At 39.2% G+C, this 22219-nt stretch overlaps 1 protein-coding gene and 1 long non-coding RNA gene across 3 annotated transcripts in view; both read left to right on the top strand.

Annotated features, from left to right (window-relative positions):
• ATP2A2 (ATPase sarcoplasmic/endoplasmic reticulum Ca2+ transporting 2) overlaps window positions 1-22219 on the top strand; it is a 58639-nt gene that overhangs the window by 5118 nt on the left and 31302 nt on the right. For both annotated transcript variants that reach the window (XM_082698379.1, XM_082698378.1), the window contains exons 4-5: window positions 2729-2833; window positions 8008-8146. In XM_082698379.1, the coding sequence (XP_082554505.1) occupies window positions 2729-2833; window positions 8008-8146 (244 nt within the window). The remainder of the gene's footprint in view (window positions 1-2728; window positions 2834-8007; window positions 8147-22219) is intronic.
• LOC309847803 lies at window positions 15439-17213 on the top strand. Its single transcript, XR_014302635.1, has 2 exons — window positions 15439-16766; window positions 16981-17213. It is a non-coding gene; the product is annotated as an uncharacterized lncRNA (long non-coding RNA).

The following is a 22219-nucleotide window of genomic DNA, read 5'->3' as shown; positions in this document are numbered from 1 at the left end:
TAAGTTGTTGTTGAGTATTTATTATTAGTAAGTGGCTACTGAATAGGATTGGCAAATTTTGAAACTTTGAATTTGCTGGATTATATAAGCCCCAGAAGACAAGTATTGTTACTGTAGTAATAGTGCAAAGCAAAGGAGAAACACTGTGCCTAAAATTAACTGCAGTAGCTTTTTCTTCCACTTTCCGTTGAAAGTGTTGATGAAATTGGTTACTTACTGCTCTAGATGTTTAAGTGCAAATATTGCCCTCAGGGTCTTGTACCTTATAGGTTATATGAGATTTTGTTTCATTCGTTCGTGCCCCTGTAATAGTGAGCTTCATCTGTGTACCAGAGTCACTTCTAGGCCCCTGGGGATACGCTGGTGAACAAAAGACAGTACAAATAGATAATCATTTATGTTCAACGTATTCTCAGTGAAGATTTTAGAAACATTTACTCCACCATAGGAACATATTTTGTATGACTCAATAAGCCATATTTATGAACTGACTATACTATAATGCTAAAAGGCATCTTTCATTTTGGTGATGTGTCGCACACTCTTCACTCCCTCATCTCCTGGGATCTTTCATTGGTCAGCAGCATCATCTCATGTATACTAGGTTTCCTTTCAATAGAACAAACCAGGAAGGACTTCATAACATGATCTGAACATAATCAGCTGGATTGGTTCTTAGCAGTTAATGACACATGGGTTGATCTTCACTTTGGGCTGTAGCATTTAATTATTTGGGTTCTTTGTAGTTTCAAAATAGACATTTTAAAAAGTATTCAGGAAGTTGATGGTTGTTGATTTTAAATAGGTTCAGCACCAGCCTTCCACCCTGAGAGATTTGCCCACTAGTTTCCCATCATCCAGTTATTAATATACTTGTGGAATCATCAAGTAATTATGACTGCTTGGGTTTCTTGCACATAAACATTTGAAGTCCTATGGTGGAAGAAAAGGTTACTGCATTATACAGATTAGGATTCTACTTCTGCAGAGCAACCACACATTTTTTGAAAGTAAAGATTTGCTCTGGTAGTCCTGTTCCTATTTGCTGTAGTCTTCCCTTTGCTCCAACTGTTAGAGGATAAATTACTTTAAGTTTGTTCCTTAGGCTTAGCTGCCAAGAGGGAAGTTCATACCCTCTTTAACAAGGTGTGAAGCTTATCTTACAGTTGCTAATGCCTCACTGACCTTTTGCATAGGTCCTAGTTACTCATCAGGTTGAGTGATTTTTTTCCCCCAAGAGCTAATTAAGTTTCTTATTTCTGATATGCTCTCTTTGGCAAGTGTTTGAAAGACTAGTATCAAAGCAGCTGTGGTCTTGCATCTATCAAAATTTATAACTTCCTAGAGAAGTTTTCATTTTGGCACTAGGCCTGGCCTTAACACCAGGAATGCCCTGTTGAAAGCCTGCGGCAACATTTATATTCATTCTGGTTTTCTGCCTGCCCTAGTTCACTAGCTGTACCAGTGGTCACTGGTACTTCTTAGGACCCGGTCCTGGTGTCTCCTGATTTTTTTTCCTGCTCAGGTTGATCTTTCTTGTTCATTCATCATTCCCTTATCTTATTTCGAAAATTCATTTTTGGCCTTGTCTTACCTCTCTGGTTGTTTACTATTTGTGTAAAAGCTCACTTTATACTATTCCACTAAGTATAAACATAGATGGTTTCATTATTGCCACGAGTCCTATCTGGTTGTATTAAAAAGTATCAAAACCAGTGTTTTCATTGTTTCCTAAATCAGTCTTTTAAAGAAAACAATTTTTGTGAAATATACAGACATTTTAAGCAATGCTAAAAAACAAAGGCAAATCGTATCTCCCAGATTGAATCATTAGATATATTTGACATCCTTTCTGGATAGGCAGTTTTTCACAAAAAGTCGGTTTTAACTATTTAGATGGCTGTTTTACCATGTTCTTTATCATTCTTAATGATTCATTTCTTGGGTTCTCTTATCAACTTAAGTTTGCTCTGTTATGAAGTTTAATTTCTAGCTCACACAACCATAACCTCGTCAGGATGTAAAAGCTACAAGATAAGAGAACCACAGTAAAATTCATTTTCTGCTCATTTCCTTGGGGCAGTGTTCTGTATCTAGATATAAATAACATTTGTGGACTACTGTCCTCTGAAGTGCTGTGTTGATAGATGACGTGTCATATGGAGGATAACCTTCAAAATACATTCCTTATTGCAGAACAACCTTGAGTAATTTTGAGATGACTTAGAGTGATACCATTGAGAATAACCGGGGTGCTATCAGTACTCTATAATATGGAGTCCATGATCAAGTGATTTTTACAATTTATACCTATTAGTATTATTTGGTAGGAATACTAAACAACCCAGCAAAGTTGTAGATGATTGCCTTTTCCTTTAACAAAATGGAGAATTTAAGTTTTTATTCTGAATATATTCATGTAAAATGAATGGGTTTCATTTCCCGGAAAGTATTTTATTTAGATTTTAAAACAATTAGTATGCAAAAAATTAAGTTAGCTTTTGAAGAATAGTAAGAAGTTGTCTAATTTTGATTCTCAAGAATTACTCTGAACAAGGGACATAATAAACTGGTTGTTGGTGTCATTACATTTTGCCACCATTTGTTTCTAGAGATGGTAAGAAGAGTTTGTGTATTGCAGTTCCTTTAGTGCCCACCACTTTTGTTGTCAGGTGGCACTAAGCCTAAAAACACATTACAGTTCTAACACATGCCATTTCTTTTTTAGGTTTTGGCTTGGTTTGAAGAAGGTGAAGAAACAATAACAGCCTTTGTAGAACCCTTTGTAATTTTACTTATATTAGTGGCCAATGCAATTGTGGGTGTATGGCAGGTAAGCAAAAATTCTGCGGCGCTAGAGCTTAGCAGTTTATATAAGTGATTTAAATTGCCTTAATCTGTTTTTCCTCCCGATATATTGACTAGAAATATCGTTGAAAAATCTACATGTGGTTTTTATTTTGTCTGTTTATTTAATGGCAACGTTTTAGACCTCTTCTGCATGATTATACTGCTAAAATTGCTCATCCTTCATGGTAGCATAGAGTTAAGAATAATGGATGAGAGAAGCTATTTGAGGAAAACCAGGACATTAGAAAACCAGTATCTGTCTTTATATTTCCTAGTTGCTTCCTGTGAAAAGTTTTCATAAATTTGATGTCATTTTTATTCTCCTTGGATTTTTTAAAATATTTATTTATTTATTTAGCTGTAAAAATTGTTTTCCCTTAATAGCATACCCCTGGCTGTTTTCCTTCTGTTGCCCAGGACTTTCTGACTCACAGAATGAAAGCCAGTGTACAGAAGCATAAGATTCCTACCCACCCCCCTTCATGTAATTGCTATTCTGTATATATCTAGTTTAGAGGACTTTAACTTTTTTACTTTCCTAGGACTATTGATCTGGTTTTTTTTTTTCCCCTAAGATTTTATTTATTTATTTGACAGATATCACAAGTAGGCGGAGAGGCAGGCAGAGAGAGAGGAGGAAACAGGCTCCCTGCTGAACAGAGAGCTCAATGTGGGGTTCGGGGTTTGATCCCAGGACCCTGAGATCATGGCCCAAGCCATAGGCAATAACCCACTGAGCCACCCAGGCACCCCATGATTTTTTTTTAATATATATATATTTTAACAGATGGAGACTAACACTTCAGATTCATCTTGAGTATTGATACTTAAATATGGTATAATCACCCCTTTGAGGACTAAAATAGAGTGCATCTACATTTTTTTTTTTTTTAAGATTTTATTTATTTATTTGACAGAGAGAGAACACAAGTAGGCAGAGAGGCAGGCAGAGAGAGCCGAGGAAGCAGGCTCCCTGCTGAGCAGAGCAGAGGACTCGATCCCAGGACCCTGAGATCATGACCTGAGCCGAAGGCAGCGGCTTAACCCACTGAGCCACCCAGGCGCCCTGCATCTACATTCTTAAAGTGGAAACATTTTATAAGCATACTTAGTCCTATTAGAATTGTAAACTTATGGGGAGCCTGGGTGGCTCAGTCATTTAAGGAGTCAACTCTTGATATTGGCCCAGGTCGTGAGATCCAGCCCCATATCAGGCTCCCCACTCAGCAGGGAATCTGCTCGCGGTTCTTCTTCTCCCTCTGCCTTTAACCCTCACCACACACACACTTGCACTCTCTCTTTCTAAAGTAAATAAATAAATCTTTTTTTAAAGATTGTAAACTTCTGATCTTACTAATAAACATGAAGGCCGGGGCGCCTGGGTGGCTCAGTGGGTTAAGCCTCTGCCTTTGGCTCGGGTCATGATCTCAGGGTCCTGGGATTGAGCCCCGTGTAGGACTCTGCTCAGCAGGGAGCCTGCATCCCCCCCCCCCACTCCCCCAGCCTGCCTCTCTGCCTGCTTGTGGTCTCTGACTGTCAAATAAATAAAATATTAAAAAAAGAAGAAAAAAGGAAGAGGAAAGAAATATGGTCTTAGAAGAACATTTTATTGTGCTATATTTCTCTTTATTTTTTCTAAAATTGTTTAAGTAGAAGTAATCCTCTTGTCAATAGTATAGGTAAGAGAGACAATAATGGAGCATTTGATTGTCCTTCTCAAGTAGTAATGTATGTTTTCCTATTAAATAATTTATGCTAGTTACAAGGTAGATACTTTATGTACATTCCCATTTCACTGTTACAGTGATCTTTTCAGGCAAATGATATTCCCACTTGACAGGTGTGACCTTGAGGTTCAGAGGTTCAACTGACTTCTTAAAGGCCATATAGGTAGTACAGAGTATCTGGGACTTGAATCCAGACCCAGGCTGATCCAAATTCTAAAGTAAAAACTTATAGCAGTTTTCATAGGACTTTTATTTATTTATTTATTTATTTGACAGACAGAGATCACAAGCAGGCAGAGAGGCAGGCAGAGAGAGAGGAGGAAGCAGGCTCCCCGCTGAGCAGAGAGCCCAATGCGATGCCGGGCTCAATCCCAGGACCCTGGGATTATGATCTGAGCTGAAGGCGGAGGCTTCAACCCACTGAGCCACCTAGGTGCCCCATTCACAGGACTTCTATATTTATTTTCATTTAAAAAACAACATTCTTATGTCTTAATTTCATTTACGTGGTATACAGAATGGTGTGAGCAATACTAAAGAGTTACTGCCTTCTGGAAGGGAAATTATAAGTATAGCATAAGGTAGTAATTGGAGGTGGGGGGGCACATGCTGCTGACCAGTGTCATTAAAGAAGGTGACAAGTGATTGTCACCGAGAATCACAGAAGCCGAAAATTGTTCTAATTTTAGTATATATGCTGCTGAAGTGAGCACTTGATATAACCTATTTGAATATGTGATCATTTGTTTCCCTTTCCCACTCCTACTTTCTAAATGTTCCTTTTGATCTTTTGAGGGGAAGACTTTTAAAGTAATTTTAATTGGCATTTTTGTCCTTGGGGTCTGAGATAATTTCTCTTTCATGCTTCTAATTTGAATATACTTTTGCTAATTTTGAGAAGTAAAATACAGTGCTCCTGGGATATTTCTTAACCTTGAGCAGTCTAGTTAAACTCTACCTGACATGACCTTGAAGAGGGAGAAAAGGAATTAAAACTGCTACAAGTAACAAATGGGAGAGGTAGTCCTATGAAAAAAGTGGTTTCAAGTTTGACTAATCAAGTATCAGCAGTGCTGAGAATTTATTCTTTTACAGTATCAGTAGCATTTGAACATAAGGACCTTATAGCAATGGCATTTAATCAGAATTAAATATTCTAGTTTTTTTTTTTTTTAAGATTTTATTTATTTGACAGAGAGAGAGAGATCACAAGTAGGCAGAGAGGCAGCAGAGAGAGGGGAGGAAGCAGGCGCCCTGCGGAGCAGAGAGCCCGACTCGGGGCTCGATCCCACGACCCTGGGACCATGACCTGAGCCAAAGGCAGAGGCCTTAACCCACTGAGCCATGCAGGCGCCCCTAGTATTTCTGTTAATACCTGTTATACAGGTATTCTTCAAGCAGATCCGATATGGGGTTGAAATTATTTTTATCATGAGGTTTCCAATTTTAAAATATTCTATACTTTTTTCAGGGATGTAAACATTTAAAGTGAGACTTACACTATTAGCTTTCAGTTTTAAGTCCTCTAATTTCACCTTAAGCAGGTTTTGGGATTTTTTTTGCGACAGACCATAAGTCTTACACTAAGGTAAAAAATGAGATCACAGGGATGCCTGGGTGTCTCAGTTAAATATCTGCCTTTATCTGAGATTGTGTTCTCTGAGTCCTGAGATTGAGCGCTGCATTGGGCTTCCTGCTAAGCGGAGAGTCTGCTTCTCCCTTTCCTTCTGCCCCTCTACCCTGCTTGTCCTCTTTCTCTTGCTCTGTCTCAAATAAATAAAAATCTTTTTTTAAAAAATGAAATCATGGGGCGCCTGGGTGGCTCAGTGGGTTAAGCCACTGCCTTCGGCTCAGGTCATGATCTCAGGGTCCTGGGATCGAGCCCCGCATCAGGCTCTGTGCTCAGCAGGGAGCCTGCTTCCTCCTCTCTCTCTGCCTGCTTGTCATCTCTCTCTCTCTCTCTCTCTCTCTCTCTGTCAAATAAATAAATAAATAATTTTTAAAAAATGAAATCATGTAGTATTGCGCAAATTCTACCCAGGTAAAGGTTAAATTGAGCTTTATATCAGAGGGCAAAAAATGAGAAGTGAGAGAAATTAATCCTTTGTGCATTGAGTGATGTCTCCTGGGCATGCACCGTGTAGATTTGTTCCTTGACTTCTAATTGCTTACTCTCTGAAAGGAGGGAAGACAAATTTGGCACATGTGCTACTTTTCTTTTTCTTTCCCCCCCCTTTTTTTTTTTTTTTTCTTAAAGGAACTTTTCTATTGCCTTTTTTTTTTTTTTTTTTAAACATGTTGATTTCTACATCTTTCATCTCAAAATTTGGAAAGAAAAGCTATTTGTGACTAGGATTTGACATGTTCACATACAGTATTGTAGTAAATATAATATATATGTTATGGGACTGGCAGGGTTTTTTTGTTTTCTTTAGCGGGGAGGTGGAAAGGGATAGAGGGAAACCTAATCAGGACCCATGCTCAGTGCAGAGCCCAACTTGGTGCAGTTTCACAGCCCTGGGATCATGACCTGAGCCGAACTCAAGGGTCAGCTGCTTGGGGCACCTGGGGGGCTCAGTCAATTAAGTGTCTGACTCTTGGCTTCAGCTCAGGTCATGATCTCAGGGTCATGAGTTCTAGCCCCACCTGGGGCTCTGCATTCATCTGCTGCTTTAGGTTCTTTCCCTCTCCGTCTGCCCTTGCCACCCATACATTTGCATGTGCGTACTCTCTCTAAAAATAAATGAATCTTTAAAAAAAAGTTGGACATTTCAAATGACTCAGCTACCCAGGCATTCCAGGACTGGCAGTTCTCTGATGAGATTCCACCCATTTATTAGTCTTGACTTACTGCAGAAAGATTTCCTAGAATTTGTGAGATGTAACTTGATTTTCTTAATTCATCACTCATAGTATGTATCATGTGCTGAAACCTAGTGTAAATAGTTTGTAAATCCTCATAGCCCTTGAGGTAGTAGCATTGGTGTCCAGGTTTTGTAGGTACCAAACCGGTGTGTTGTGTAACTCCTGCCTAATCACATAGTCAAGTGGAAAAGCCTGGAGTGAACTAGGCAGTCCAGCCCCAGACCATCACCTTTCATGTGCGACAGGATCAATTTTCAGTGCTGTGGCTGTGGCTCGAGGTGAAAGCAGTGTTACACAGTGGGCTTGGGGACAACAGATTCTGTAACTGCTTTTTCTATTAGGATTTTATTCCCTGTTTAGGCCTGTTAGGGTGCTTAATTCTTCATTTCTTAGCACAAAATTGTAAGAGCCTAGTGTTTATCATCGTATGTGAATTGTTTATAACTATCAGTGTGTATCTTTTGTGTCTTTTTCCTAAAGTTTAGAACTCTAAAATTTGATTTCTTGGTCTAAAATACTAATTTGCAACGGCAGGTGTGTGTTGACCATCATCTTTTTTTTATAGGAAAGAAATGCTGAGAATGCAATCGAAGCCCTTAAGGAATATGAGCCTGAAATGGGCAAAGTATACCGACAGGACAGAAAGAGTGTCCAGCGGATTAAAGCTAAAGACATAGTTCCTGGTGATATTGTAGAAATTGCTGGTGAGTTGAATTTCTCATTTTTTAATTTTACTTTGTTCTGTTTATTCTATTCTATTTTATTCTTGATTGTGTATCTGAATGCAGTCCTCTTCTCAAAGCTCATACTTAAGTATTTTAAAAATTATGCTTCTGTGTATCAATTATATTAATAGGTTTTGGTGTCTTCCAAACAAATCAAGTTTTCTATATATTTCTAGGTGTTTGGCACCTCCCCTTGTGTTGATAAAATTTGTTTAAAACAAAAAGTGTTTTGAACTATTGTACCTACTACTTTTGGTCCATGGTAGTACACTAGCACTAGTGAAATAATGAACTTAATCTCTATTTGACAATTAGTTGTAGTGAGCAATTTAGAATACTAGTTAAGGGGCACCTGTATGACTCAGTCGTTAAGTGTCTGCCTCCGTTTCCAGTCATAATCCCAAAGCCCTGGGATAGAGTCCTGCATCGTGTACCATGCTCAGTGGGAAGCCTACTTCTCTCACTCCCCCTGCTTGTTCCCTCTCTCGCTGTCTCCCTCTCTGTCAAATAAATAAAAATCTTTAAAAAAAAAAAAAAAAAGGAATACTAGTTAAAGGATACATAGTTTTTTGGGGTTTTTTTTCCCCCGTTTTGATTCTTGACACAAATGTTTAGTCATACTTGTAACTATCAAATTAAGTAGATGGTCAAGGGTAATTTCCTGGCTCTGAAAAGGTTTGCTTTAAAATACTTCTACATAACATAACACAGAGCCAGGAGTCTCAGCTTCAGACTTTCAAAGAGTTTGTGAATTAAATGCAGGGCCAGAGCTCTCCACAGATCTTAAAGGAGTTTTGTATCTTTATTGCTCAAGATCAGTGCCATCTTTTTAGGTAGGCCTGAATGCACAGAAACTGTAAGAACAGTCTAGTGTTTTTGCTGAAGAGTTATCATATCAGATCATTCACATTGTCATGGTTTTTCACAGCTCACTGAGCTCCAAATACTTACCAGTTGACCCTTGAACAGTGCAGGACTTGGGGCACTCAGGAATCCATGTGTAACTTATGACTTCCCCAAAACTGAACTACTAGTAGACTACTGTTGACCTTTTTTTTTTTTTTTTTTTAAGGATTTAATTTATTTATTTATTTGACAGGAAGATCACAGGCAGGCAGAGAAGGGGAGTGGGGAAGCTGGCCCCCTGCTGAGCAGAGAGCCTGATGTGGGGCTCCATCTCAGGATCCTGAGATCATGACCTGAGCCAAAGGCAGAGCATAACCCACTGAGCCATCCAGGTGCCCCTACTGTTGACCTTTTACAGAACATAGTTAAGACATATTCTGTACATTTATGTTTTATGTACTGTAAGTAAGCTAAAGAAAAGAAAATGATTATTAAAATCATAAGGATGAAAAAATGCAGGGGCGCCTGAGTGGCTCAGTTAAGTGTCTGCCTTTGGCTCAGGTCATGATCCCAGGGTCATATGTTCGGACCCCGAGGTAGGCTCTCTGCTCAGTGGGGAGCCTGTTTCTCCCTCTCCCACTCCCCATGCTTGTGCTCACTCTGGTTCTTTTTTCTGTCAAATAAAATCTTAAATATATATTTACAGGATTGTATTATTTTTAAAAAATCCATTTTTTAAACTAACTTTGACATAAGAATATCATAAGAATAGTAACAGTTCCCATGTACCTTTTATCCAGATTCTCAAAGTGTTAACGTTTTATCATGTGTGTTACCCTCTTGCAGTCAGTATCTATACATTCATACATTTTTATCTGAACTATTTGAGAGTACATCACAGGCATAATGCTTCTTTAATCCTAAATACTTGAGTATTTATAAAATGAAGGGCATTCTCTTAGTACAAGTTCAGTACAATTATCAGAATCAGGAAATAGATACAAAACTCGTCTGATCTCATTCAGAGGCAAACCTTATTCCGTTTTTACCATTTGTCACAGTGCATTTTATAGCAAAAATAAGAATTAGGGAATTCTGACTGTGAAAATAGGTCAGAAAGGGAAAGGCTAGAGCTAGGTCATTTGATGGTCTAGGCCAAAGGTGATGAAGCAAGAGATAATGAGAGCAGTAGCATTAAGAATAACGACGGAAGGATTTTGAGTGTATGAATAGTGGTTCTTAAGCAGAGGTACACATCAGAATCATCTGGGGGTGCTCTTTAAAGTTTTTACCAGGTCGCATCCCAAAATAATTGAATCTCCCTTGGGCATGAAATTATGGCCTTTGTAGTTTGACAGGTGAGTCTCAAATTTCAATGCAGAGTGCCAGGTTTTAATAACAGATGGTTTTATGGAGCAGACGGGGCTTGGGATGTAGAATTGAAGCCATTGGCAGGTTTTCTGGTTTAGGTGACTGGATGGTGAAGGTGCTGGTAGTTGAGGAAGAAACCTCAGAGGTAGGTGGTTTGTCTTCCCAGAAGTATGTATGTGAGAGGTGCAGAGGCTGATAATGTCACCTGAATTTGTGTGTGAGATTCCATTTGACTTCGTGTGTTTTCCATTTCTCCAGCCTAATCTGGTAATATATACTCTTCAGCCTCACATATAAAAATATTTTAAGAATTTTTATGCTAGTTGGGCTACTTCAGTGTATTGAGTCTGTATGAAAAGTTAGAGAAGGGGCGCCTGGGTGGCTCTGTGGGTTAAGGGCTCTGCCTTCGGCTCAGGTCATGATCCCAGCGTCCTGGGATCGAGCCCCATGTCCGTCGGGCTCTCTGCTCAGCGGGGAGTCTGCTTCCCCCTTTCTCTCTGCCTGCCTGTCTGCCTACTTGTGATCTCTGTCTGTCAAATAAATAAATAAAATCTTTAAAAAAATTTTTTTAGAGAAATTACCATCTAAGCGTTTGTCCTGAGTTTGTATTAGTAGATGGCAGTGGTAAACAGCGTCTGAGGGAGCTGTAACCTTGACCCTGGAGGCGTCTTCCCTTTTGAAGAGATAAAGGCCAGCTACTCTTTTGATCTGTCTTCTCCAGGCTTTCCTATGTCAGTAGGTCATTCTGACCACCTAATTAGCTTGAGAGAAGCTTGGGAGTCATCTTGGTCCTTCCTTCTCATTATCTGTCTCTAAGACCATTTGTCTCGAAAACAAACCCCAAACCCAAATTTGTGAATTTCTGTTTTCTCAGTTACTAGCTCATACTGGGACTGTCCTTGTGTCCTTACTGTGCTCTGGATTCCTTTGTCTCTTCCAGTCTTTTCTCCACGTAGCAGCCAGAGCAGTTTCCTAAAGATCCTGTTGTTTACTTATCTGCCAAAATTCTTCAGTGGCTTCCTGATTGCACCTGAAATATAAAATGCTTTTCACCTAAAAGACCTTGCTTCATAAGGCTCCTCCTCGCTTCTGTGATTTCATCTCATGCCTTTCTCTATGCTCCAGCCATGCAGGCTTCTGTTTTCAGTTTTCAGTACCACCGAACTCTCTTGATCTTTTTGGGGAAGTTATAAGCAAACTTTGTAATTTATTAATTTGCCCAGTGCCCAGATCTCACAGGGACAAAGCTTTGTTTATAGCCCTAATCTACCTGACTGTTCTTGCCCATTGTGAAATGCTGTTTCCTATAATGTAATGTTTTGTATGTTTGTGTGTATATATATATTTTTTTAAGATTTTATTTATTTATTTGACAGACAGAGATCACAAGTAGGCAGAGAAGCAGGCAGAGAGATAGTAACACATCCCTGCTGTACAGAGAGCCCGATGCAGGGCTTGATCCCAGGACCCTGGGATCATGACCCGAGCCGAAGGCAGAGGCTTTAACCCACTGAGCCACCCAGGCGCCCCATGTTTATATATGTTTGATGGCTTAGGAAGGACAAATTTTATGATTGGATCCGTGTGTGTGACCTAAGATTTCCAGTCTCCTGGAGTACCCTTATTTGCATATGGTGTAGTGAAATACACAGAGTATAAAGTTTACCATTTTGACTGTTTTTAAGTGTACAGTCCCGTGGCATTAAGCACATTCACATTATTGTGTGATCATCTCCAGACCATCATCCATCCATCTCCAGAACCCTTTGTTTTCTCAAACTGACCACCTCTTCCCATTTTCCCTTTTCCCCCTTCTTTGGCTTCTGGCAACTACGCCCTTTCTTTTACTGTTCAAAAAACAATCATTTTAATATTGAAAGATGAGTTTAAATCCCTCCTCTTGCGTGAATAGACTTACTAGTAACTATTTTAAGCAATAAACACATTTAGACCCATTCTGCTTTCACCTCTTTTGGAAACCTTTGTGGGGAGTGCAAGCAGTACTAATAGCAGCACTTTTTCCTTCCTAGTCTCCCCACTGGACACGAATTGCTAAAAGCATGTGCAATGCTTGCACATTGGGCTCTTGTATACTACTCTTGAATTTTGACCATTGTGAGGAATGCAGAACAGAGGTGGTATCTAGTTTTAGATAGATGCAAACATGTTGTTAAATACTGTTGTCCTACCAGTAGGCAGTGAGCTCCTTAAGGGCAGAGCTGTCACACTGACCATCATAATCTTCTTGCTGGGGATGTGACAGTCTTACTGAATAATAAAGAAGTATGTGGTAGGTTCAGCTAATAGAAACATGGTTATTGTGCAGCTTCTGTGCAGAGCAGATAAGTGGAAGTCTATATGCACACATACAATAATAGCTAAACTTGGAGTGTGCAGCAGATACCGTGACTGGTTACAAATGTTTGGTTCTTCACCTGAGGAGCACACTCTGTGTATGTGTGCTGTGCTTCACACTTGACAGTTGAGGAAATGGAGTCTTTGTGACTTACTGCTTCTGTCTTCAACTGTAGCTCATTTGCTAGAGAATGTACTGTTTACTTAGTGTACACATAGCAGGTCTTTCAGTTATATTTTTATTTGTTAGATGCGCAGGTCACAATTTTTTTTAAGCAACTTTATTGAGATATAATTCACATATCTTAACATTTACTCTCTTGAAGTGTACAACTGAGAGGTTTATAGTATATTCAGAGTTAGGTAGTCATGATCACTATCTTATTTCAGAACATTTTCATCCCCTAAAAAAAGAAACCCTCTACCTATTAGCAGTCATTCCCCCTGCCTCTTGCCCCTAGGCCCCAGCAGCCACAATTTTTCTGAATATTGACTATAAATGGGACCATACAGTATATGACCTTTTGAGACTGCCTTCTTCACTTGGCATATTATTTTTCAGAATTCATCCATGCAGCATCGGTCACATATTTCATTCATGTGTATAATGTATCTCATTGCTTTTTTGGCTGAATATCCCATTATTTGGGTGTAGCACATTATATTTATCTACTCATCAGTTTACCAATATTTGGGTTGTTTTCCCCTTTTGGCCTTGATGAATAATGCTACTGTGAGTATTCGTGTACAAGTTATGTGTAAACATACACTTTTACTTTCTTAGGTACACCCTTAGCCATGGAATTGCTGGAGCATATGACTACTCTATGTTTAACATTTTGAGCGACTTATGTGAAGTAGTTGCATTATTTTCCATTTCCAACAGCAACATTCAAGTTCCAGTTTCTCCACATTCTCACTGATGCTTGTTACTGTCTTTATTTTCTAATTTTAGCCACTAAGTGTTATCTTCCCTAATTTCCTAATGAGCATCTTGTACTATTTTCTGTTAGTGTGTTGTCTTTGGAGAAATGTCTTTTCAAATCCTTATCCATTTAAATTGGGTTATTTGTCTTCTTAGTGATATGTAAGGGTTTTTTGTTATTGTTGTTCTTTGTTTTTTTTTTACATATCCTATATCAGATATGGTTTCCAAGAATGTTTCCCGTACTGTAGGTTTTCTTTTTTAATTTCTTGGTGTCCTTTGTAGCATAAACATTTTTGATTTTGATCAAGTCCCATTTGTCAGCTTTTTTTCTTTTGTTGCTTGTGCTTTTGATATCCTAAGGTACTGTTGCCTTATCTAAGGTCACGAAGGTTTTTTTGTTTTGGTTTGGTTTTGTTTTTTAAAGATTTTATTTATTTGAGAGAGAATGAGTGAGAGAGAGCATGAGAGGGGAGAAAGTCACAGGGAGAAGCGGACTCCCCAAGGAGCTGGGAGCCCAATGCGGGACGAGATCCTGGAAGTCCGGGATCATGACCTGAGCCAAAGGCAGTCGCTCAACCAACTGAGCCACGCAGGCACCCAGTCATGAAGGTTTTTATATGTGGTGTGAGGTGTGTAGGGGTTGGGCTTCCTTCCAGTTGTCTGAGCACCATTTGTTGAAAAGACTTACTCATTGAATTGTCCTGGCTCCCTTGTCAAAAATCAATTGACCACATTTTCCACTACAAATGGACTATTATTCCATTGATCTGTGTGTCTATCCTTGGGCCAACACCCACACGGTCTTGGTTTGTTTAGTAAGTGTTGACGTCATTGTGTTTATGTCCTCTCTACTTTGTTGTTTCTCTTTATGCTTTAGATTATATTGGGTCCTCTGCATTTCCGTATAAATTTTAAGATTAGCTTGCTAATTTCTCCAAAACAAAAAAAAAGTGGGATCTTGATAAGAGTAATGTTGATTGTATAGATCATTTGGGGGAATATGGCCATCAACACCATTAAATCTTCAGTGTAAGAAAATGCCACTTGGCTGATCATGTAGGGTATCTTTCCATTTAAGTCTTTTATTTTTTCAGTGTAGGTCTTTTGTTTTAGCCTTCTGTTGTTTACAGTGTACAAGTCTTGTATTTCTCTTGTTTATTCATAAGTACTTTGTTTTTGTTTGGGAGCTATGTGTAATTGGGTTTGTTTTCTCTTTCATTTTTAGATTATTCTTTGCTGGTGTATAGAAATACAATTGAGGGGCACCTGGGTGGCTCAGTGGGTTAAGCCGCTGCCTTCGGCTCAGGTCATGATCTCAGGGTCCTGGGATCGAGTCCCGCATTGGGCTCTCTGCTCAGCGGGGAGCCTGCTTCCTCCTCACTCTCTCTCTCTCTACCTGCCTCTGTGCCTATTTGTGATCTCTCTCTGTCGAATAAATAATAAAATCTTTTAAAAAAAAAGAAAGAAAGAAAGAAATACAATTGATTTTTGTCTGTTGATCTTAAACCTTGCAATCTTGCTGGAATCTTACTAGTTCTTCAAGAGTCCTTCTTAAGATTTTTTATAAATAAGATCATGTTAATTGCCCTTGATAGAATTCCCAGTAGACTATTGAATAGAAGTGGCAAGAGCAGACATTCTTGTCTTGTTTCTGATCATAGGGGGGTAAGCATAGTCTTTTATCATGAAGTCTGATGTTAACTGTGGCTTTTGTAGATGGCTCTTGTCATGTTGAAGCCAGATGACAATTTAATTTTTGGGTTGTCAATATATTGTTGTTTGGTCTATTTGGTGACTTTTCATGGTGGTTGTATATTTATATCCAAATTAGAAATGATAATTATGCTGAATTACTAGAACTATTGGGTCACTGAATTGGGTAACACATAATCCTAAAACATGTGCAAGGATATATGGAACCTTTTTAGAAAAACATACTGTAACTGCTTAACCTGAGCCAGATAAATAAGCATTTATTTAATAAAACATTAAAATTGTACATGTTGAGGGTTTTTAACATCTGTTTTTATCAGGATTAGTAACCTGATGGACTCTGCCATTTGGCATTTAGCCCAATAATTCAGTTCTGTGAACCATAGAAACGAATTTTAAGAATAGGTCTAAATTATTTCTTGGCAACCAGTCTCTACATAGCCTGGAGGGATAAATAGCACAATCTGTGCTTTTATTTATTTATTTTTTAAGATTTTATTTATTTGACAGACAGAGATCACAAGTAGGCAGAGAGTCAGGCAGAGAGAGAGAGGAGGAAGCAGGCTCCCTGCTAAGCAGAGAGCCCAATTTGGGGCTCGATCCTAGGACCCTGGGATCATGACCTGAGCTGAAGGCAGAGGCTTTAACCCACAAGCCATTGAGGCGCCCCCAATCTGTGCTTTTAGATGTGGTGACGTTTATATTTTCATTTAAATTAATGAAATTAAGTTTAAGGGAGTTTTGTTAGCTTTTGGATATCTATAGAGTAGTTTTGCGGAATTTTCTGAAGGCTAGGCTGAACCAAGAGGTTTTTTGAGGGGGAGATGTAGGGATTAAGGAAGTTAAATTTCAGGTACTGCCATACCAGCTAATAACCTTTCCAAGGAGACATTGTGTAAGCATGCATAGCAAATGCTGTGTAAACCTAGAATATAGGAGCCAAATAAAACTGCTTTGGCAAGTAAAAATACAAAAATAGTTACCTACGTTTTTGTCTGAAGCCACAGTACTTTTGTATTAATGCCAGGAAAATATTTGGATGGATAGAAACCAAAATTAGTAAAATCAGGTATAATTTTATGAGAAATGAACATCCATATTTTTAAGTTTTCTGGATTATCTTATGATCTTATTAAAGTCAAGTATGGTAGTTCTAAAAGTCATCACTTCAGAAATTTGGGGGTTCCAGTGTATGCCTAGGGGGGTTATTTATTAACTCTCAAGGCCATTGTGTTTGGGATTGTTTAAATCAAACTTTATGTATGTTAAGCTGGAGTTGGTGATTAAGTACAAAGATAGACGTATGCTTAGATGATTTCTGTCCTATAGTTAAGTATACTTTACAGCAAATCCTATCTTAAGATTATGTAAGTGACAGAAACGACAGTCTTTTTTTTTTTTTTCTTTTAAAGATTTTATTTATTTATTTGACAGAGAGATATCACAAGCAGATGAAGAGGCAGGCAGAGAGAGAGGGAAGCAGGCTCCCTGCTGAGCAGAGATCCCGATGCGGGACTCGATCCCAGGACCCCGAAATCATGACCTGAGCCGAAGGCAGAGGCTTAACCACTGAGCCACCCAGGCGCCCCAGAAATGACAGTCTTAACATAAAATTGCATTTGCTTTAGCTTCTAAAGAGTTTTTTTTTGTTTTTTCTAAAATGAAAAGTAAATGTGCAGTAAGTAGAGCCAGCAGTTTTGGGATTTAGTCGATAAAAAGACTAATTCTTAAACTTGGCAACTATTTAAGGAAGAAAAGTTTTACTTTTTTTTTTTTTAAGATTTTGTTTATTTACTTGACAGAGATCACAAGGAGGCAAAGAGGCAGGCAGAGGGGAGGGGGGAGGGAAGCAGGCTTCCTGCTGAGCAGAGAGCCTGATGTGATGCAGGGCTCCATCCTGGGACCCTGAGATCATGACCTGAGGCGAAGGCAGAGGTTGAACCCACAGAGCCACCCAGGTGCCCCAAAGTTTCACTTTTGATAGTCATCTTGCAATAATGGAAATTAGTAACCTGTGGAGCGGTGTTTCCAAGCAGTTGAGAGAAAGGAAAGACAAAGTTATAAAATACAAAGGTGACTGATTGACTGAAGAACCCGGATTATTATTCTAATTCTATATGATACTGGACAGCTTAACCTCTGCAGAATTGAGTAGTTAGAGTAGACTTTTTTTTAAAGGAGCTTTCTGGCTCTAAAAGATGTCTGATTCTGATAACATGGCCTTATCATTTGTTAACTGGGGCCATGAGTCCAGGTGTACTTTTGCTTTTAGGAAGAAAAGTATTGGAGCAGTCTGAACAGTCAGCAGACACTTTAATCCATAACTGTCAAGCTCCCTAAACCCTAAAACAAATACCCAAGATACTAGTTCTGTTCTATAGAGCAGAGAGGTTTGCAAACTCTGTGTGTGTGTGTGTGTGTACGTACACAGAGCCTTTTAGTAAATATTTGAGGCTCTGTGGGCTCTAGTCTCTGTAGAAAAATATGTATGTGTACATACATATTTATTAAGCCCTTAAAAATGTAAAGATCATTCTTATCTTGTGGGCTCTTTTAAAGTTTTTATTTTTATTTATTTAAGAGAGAGAGCATGGGGGTGTGCACCTACTTGAGCAGGGGGCACTGGGAGAGGGAGAAAATCTCAAGCAGACTTCATGCCAAGCGCAAAGCCTGACTTGGGGCTCCATCTGAGGACTCTGGGATCATGACCAAGCTGAAATCAAGAGTTAGACCATTAATTTGCTGAGCCATCCAGGGACCCCCTTGAATACTCTTTTAAAAACAGATAAAATAGGCCTTCAAATCTGGCCAGCCTGCTTACAGCAGTGTTTCCCTGACTTCATGGGGAAGGGGGTTTTGTTACTGTCCAGATTTTACTTCTGTAGGTCTGGAATAGGATCTGATTGTTTGGCACTTCTGTCAGGCTCCCAGGTGGACCACACTTTGGGAAACGGAGCTCTAGTGCAGTAATTCTTTTTATTTTTATTTTTATTTTTTTAAGATTTTATTTATTTATTTGACAGAGATCATAAGCAGGTGGTGGGGTGGGGAAGCAGGCTCCTTGCTAAGCAGAGAGTCTGACATGGGGCTCAATCCCAGGACCCTGAGATCATGACCTGAGCCAAAAGCAGAGGCTTAACCCTCTGAGCCAACTAGGCGCCCCTCTAGTGCAGTAGTCCTTAATCATTTCTAGATTACAGTCCCTTTGAGAATTGATGAATTCTCTCCTCCAAAGACACATTAAAATCTTGGATGCAATTTCAAGGTGGGTTCATTTGTCCTTCTTCCCAGAAATTCATGTCAGTATCTAGCTATTTGGTTTTTATAAGAGTACATACTCCGTATGATCCAGCAATTCCATTTCTGGGTATATATATCTGAAGGAAAAGAAATCACTATCCCAAAGAAATATCTGTATCCCCATGTTACTTGTAGTGCTATTTACAATAGGCAAGACATGGAAACAACCTAAATGTCTGTTGATGGATGAATGGGTGAAGAAATGTGTTATATATGTGCAGTGGAATATTTCTCAGCCATAAAAAAGGTTGTCACGTCATTTGCAACATGGATGAACCTTGAAGATGTTAAGTGAAATAAGAGAAAGACACATATTGTGTGATCCCACTTACATGTAGAATCTTTAAAAAAAAAAAAAAAAAAAAAAAACTCTTAGAGATCAGATTGGTGTTTGCCAGGGACATCCAGGAGAGGGAATTGGGTGCAGGTGGCCAGAAGGTACAGAATTCTAGTTATAAGACAGATACTCAGGAGATGTAATGTCAAGCATGATGGACTTTGGTTAACAATACTATATTGTATATTTGAAAGTTGCTAAAAGCTTGTATCACAAGGAAAAAAATTGTAACTGTGAGCTGATGGATATTAACTAATTGTAGTAATCATTTTGCGGTTTATACATATATCAGATCATTGTTACACACCTTAAGCTTATACGGTGTTATATGTTGCTCTCAATAAACCTGAGGAAGGGGAGAAGTACAATTAAGTGGTGTAATTAAGTTAAATATTGTTAAGCAATTTACATAGTATTGCTGGAACATTGTTAAATAGGTTTTTCTTGTTTCTAAAATGATAAACATGGGTTGCCTGACTGGTTCAGCTCAGTTGATAAAGACTCTTTATCTTGGAATCATGAGTTTAAGCCCCCATGTTGGGAGTAGTAGACATTACTTACCACACCCCCTGAAAAAAGAAAAAAAAAACCCAAATGCTCCAAAATGATAAACATGGATCAGAGAAGTAGAAGCAAAAATGTATGACCAAATAAGGTGGGGAGCAGGTTTGCTGTCTTGACTTTCCCCCATATGGAGTTGTTTTGCAGTGAGAAGAACGGAGCTAGCTGGAGGTATAGGTCTGAGCCTCTGCGTCCAGATAGTGTAGAAATCATTATCCCAGGTGTTCCTGTAAGTCATAGGTCTGTTTCAGAATCAGAGATGTTAAGTTCTTAATCTTTTTTTTTTTTTTAAGATTTTATTTATTTATTTGACAGAGAGAGATCACAAGTAGGCAGAGAGGCAGGCAGAGAGAGAGAGGAGGAAGCAGGCTCCCTGCCGAGCAGAGCCCGATGCGGGGCTCGATCCCAGGACCCTGAGATCATGACCTGAGCCAAAGGCAGCGGCTTAACCCACTGAGCCACCCAGGTGCCCCTTAAGTTCTTAATCTTAAGAACTTGTACATAAGCAGAAGAGCAAATAGTCTTACAGAAATCAGTCCAGATGTATTAGAAGCAGAGAGTTTTGAGACCTAGGTCCCTTCATTCATCATTCAACGTTGTTAAAACTTTAAGAACCTCGGAAACAAGGAACTCAGGCAGGTCTCCTCTGACCATCAGATCACACGATGGACTAGTTGATCTTGAAGCCTCACCTAAATCTCCTGGGGCTGGCATTTCCTGATTTCCTGTAATTACCTCCTCCCTATGCCCCATGACTCAGAGGTAGTCACAGTACCAGTAAGTACCATCTTTATCCATGTCACTCTGATTAAGATTTTGGAAATTAGAAGAAGCCGTGTTGTATCGGGAACCTGTTTCCTAAGTGTGATACAGAACTTCCAAGAGCACCAAATTTGACTATGTAAAAATGTAAAATAACTTTGATCTTGAAGATAAAAGAATTTTGAAAAATAAAGTATTCCAATGCTCAGGAAAATACAAGATTGAGAATGAAGAAATGGCAGGAAATAAATTTGGTGGGAGTATGTTTTGGGGAAAATTTTGCTTCTATGAATCTGTCCTCTGGAATTAATCTCAGTATGCAAAGATGTTTAGCGTAACAGTGTAATAGGAAAAATAAATGCCCAGATGGCCATGAAAATGGTGACTGATTTAGTATGTAGTGTTGCTATAAGTGCTGTGACCTTGAGCAAGTTTGCTCTGTGTGCCTCACTTTTCACATCTGTAAACTGGGAATGAATATAATCACACCTTTCTTAGAATTGTGAAGGTTGTTAGTAACCCATAAAGCCCTTATGGAAGTGCTTGGTATGGAATAAGCAAGCATTCCCCAAATTTTAGAGGGTGTTAGCACTATGCAGCCGTTTAAAAAGCATGAGTATATATTAATGTAAAAGGTTTGTGATTTCTATGTCAGTGAAGTTTTAGTACGTGTTATCCATAGAGAAATGCTTAGGACAGAAGATGTTAACAGCTGGTATCTATTTGGATGAGGGGATTGAGGAACAGGTTTCACCTTTTAAAAGCAGACTTTGCTTTTGTAGTACTGAGAAAAGTGCTGGTGGGTATGCTGGGTACTGTGTGCTGTAAGCCTACTTAGTGATGGGCTGCTTCTGCAGCGTCTCTTGAGCAGTTACCTTACACCTCCAGCCACTGGAAACTTGGCTCTTCGGGACAAGCTATGCCATTTTTAGTCCATTTTGATATAAAATACTCCTCATTATGAGCTCAAATAAAGTCATCTGTTGTGTATGTTAGTTTTTCACTTTTTTAGTCACACAGAAGTTTGAGTCTTCCTGCCATGATAGCCTGTGAGGTACGTGAAGGAAGGTAAACTCATGGCCCTTTTAGAATCAGAGGGGAGCTTAAACGACTAGCAGCTGGAGCAGCAGCAGCTTGTCTGGTCGAATGAGGCAGTTGTGATTCGAGTGCTAACAGTGTAGTGTATGCTAAAATTTTATTATTTTTTTTAAAAGATTGTATTTATTTATTTGAGAGAGAGGCAGAAGGAGAGGGAGAAGCAGATTCCCTGCTGGGCTGGGAGCCCAACTCGGGGCTTAATCCCAGGACCTGGAGATCATGACCTGAGCTGAGGGCAGACTCTCAACCATCTGAGCCACCCAGGCGCCCCATGCTAAAATTTTAATTTCCAAGTTAGTTTTAGCTCTTTGAGCTGTTCATGTAATTATTTTCTTTTTTTTTTTTTAAGATTTTATTTATTTGACAGAGATCACAAGCAGGCAGAGAGAGGGAGGGGGAAGCAGGCTCCTTGCTGAGCAGAGAGCCCGATGTGGGGCTCGATCCCAGGACCTTAGGATCATGACCTGAGCTGAAGGCAGAGGCTTTAACTCACTGAGCCACCCAGGTGCCCCATGTAATTATTTTCAAACCCTTTACCATCTTGATGGTTTTCGTTGGTGCCCAGACTTAAATGCTGTTATGTTAGTGGAGTCTGGTTGATATTCTAGACGCTTTTCTGCTCTGATAGTCTAAGGACACTTCTTTGGCAACCTTCATTGCCTTACCAGCTAAAGCCCTGCTCTTGCATGTGCTCTTTCCGCTATACCTCCAATCTCTGCTAGCGTATGTGGGACTTTTTTTGGTGATAGTCTAAATGTAGAATTTCACTAACAGCCACTGT

The sequence above is a fragment of the Mustela nivalis genome (genome assembly GCF_964662115.1).
Source record: "Mustela nivalis genome assembly, chromosome: 14".
Taxonomy (NCBI): domain Eukaryota; kingdom Metazoa; phylum Chordata; class Mammalia; order Carnivora; family Mustelidae; genus Mustela; species Mustela nivalis.
Note: the sequence above shows the minus strand (reverse complement) of the source record. Positions and strands in the feature narration are given on the sequence as shown.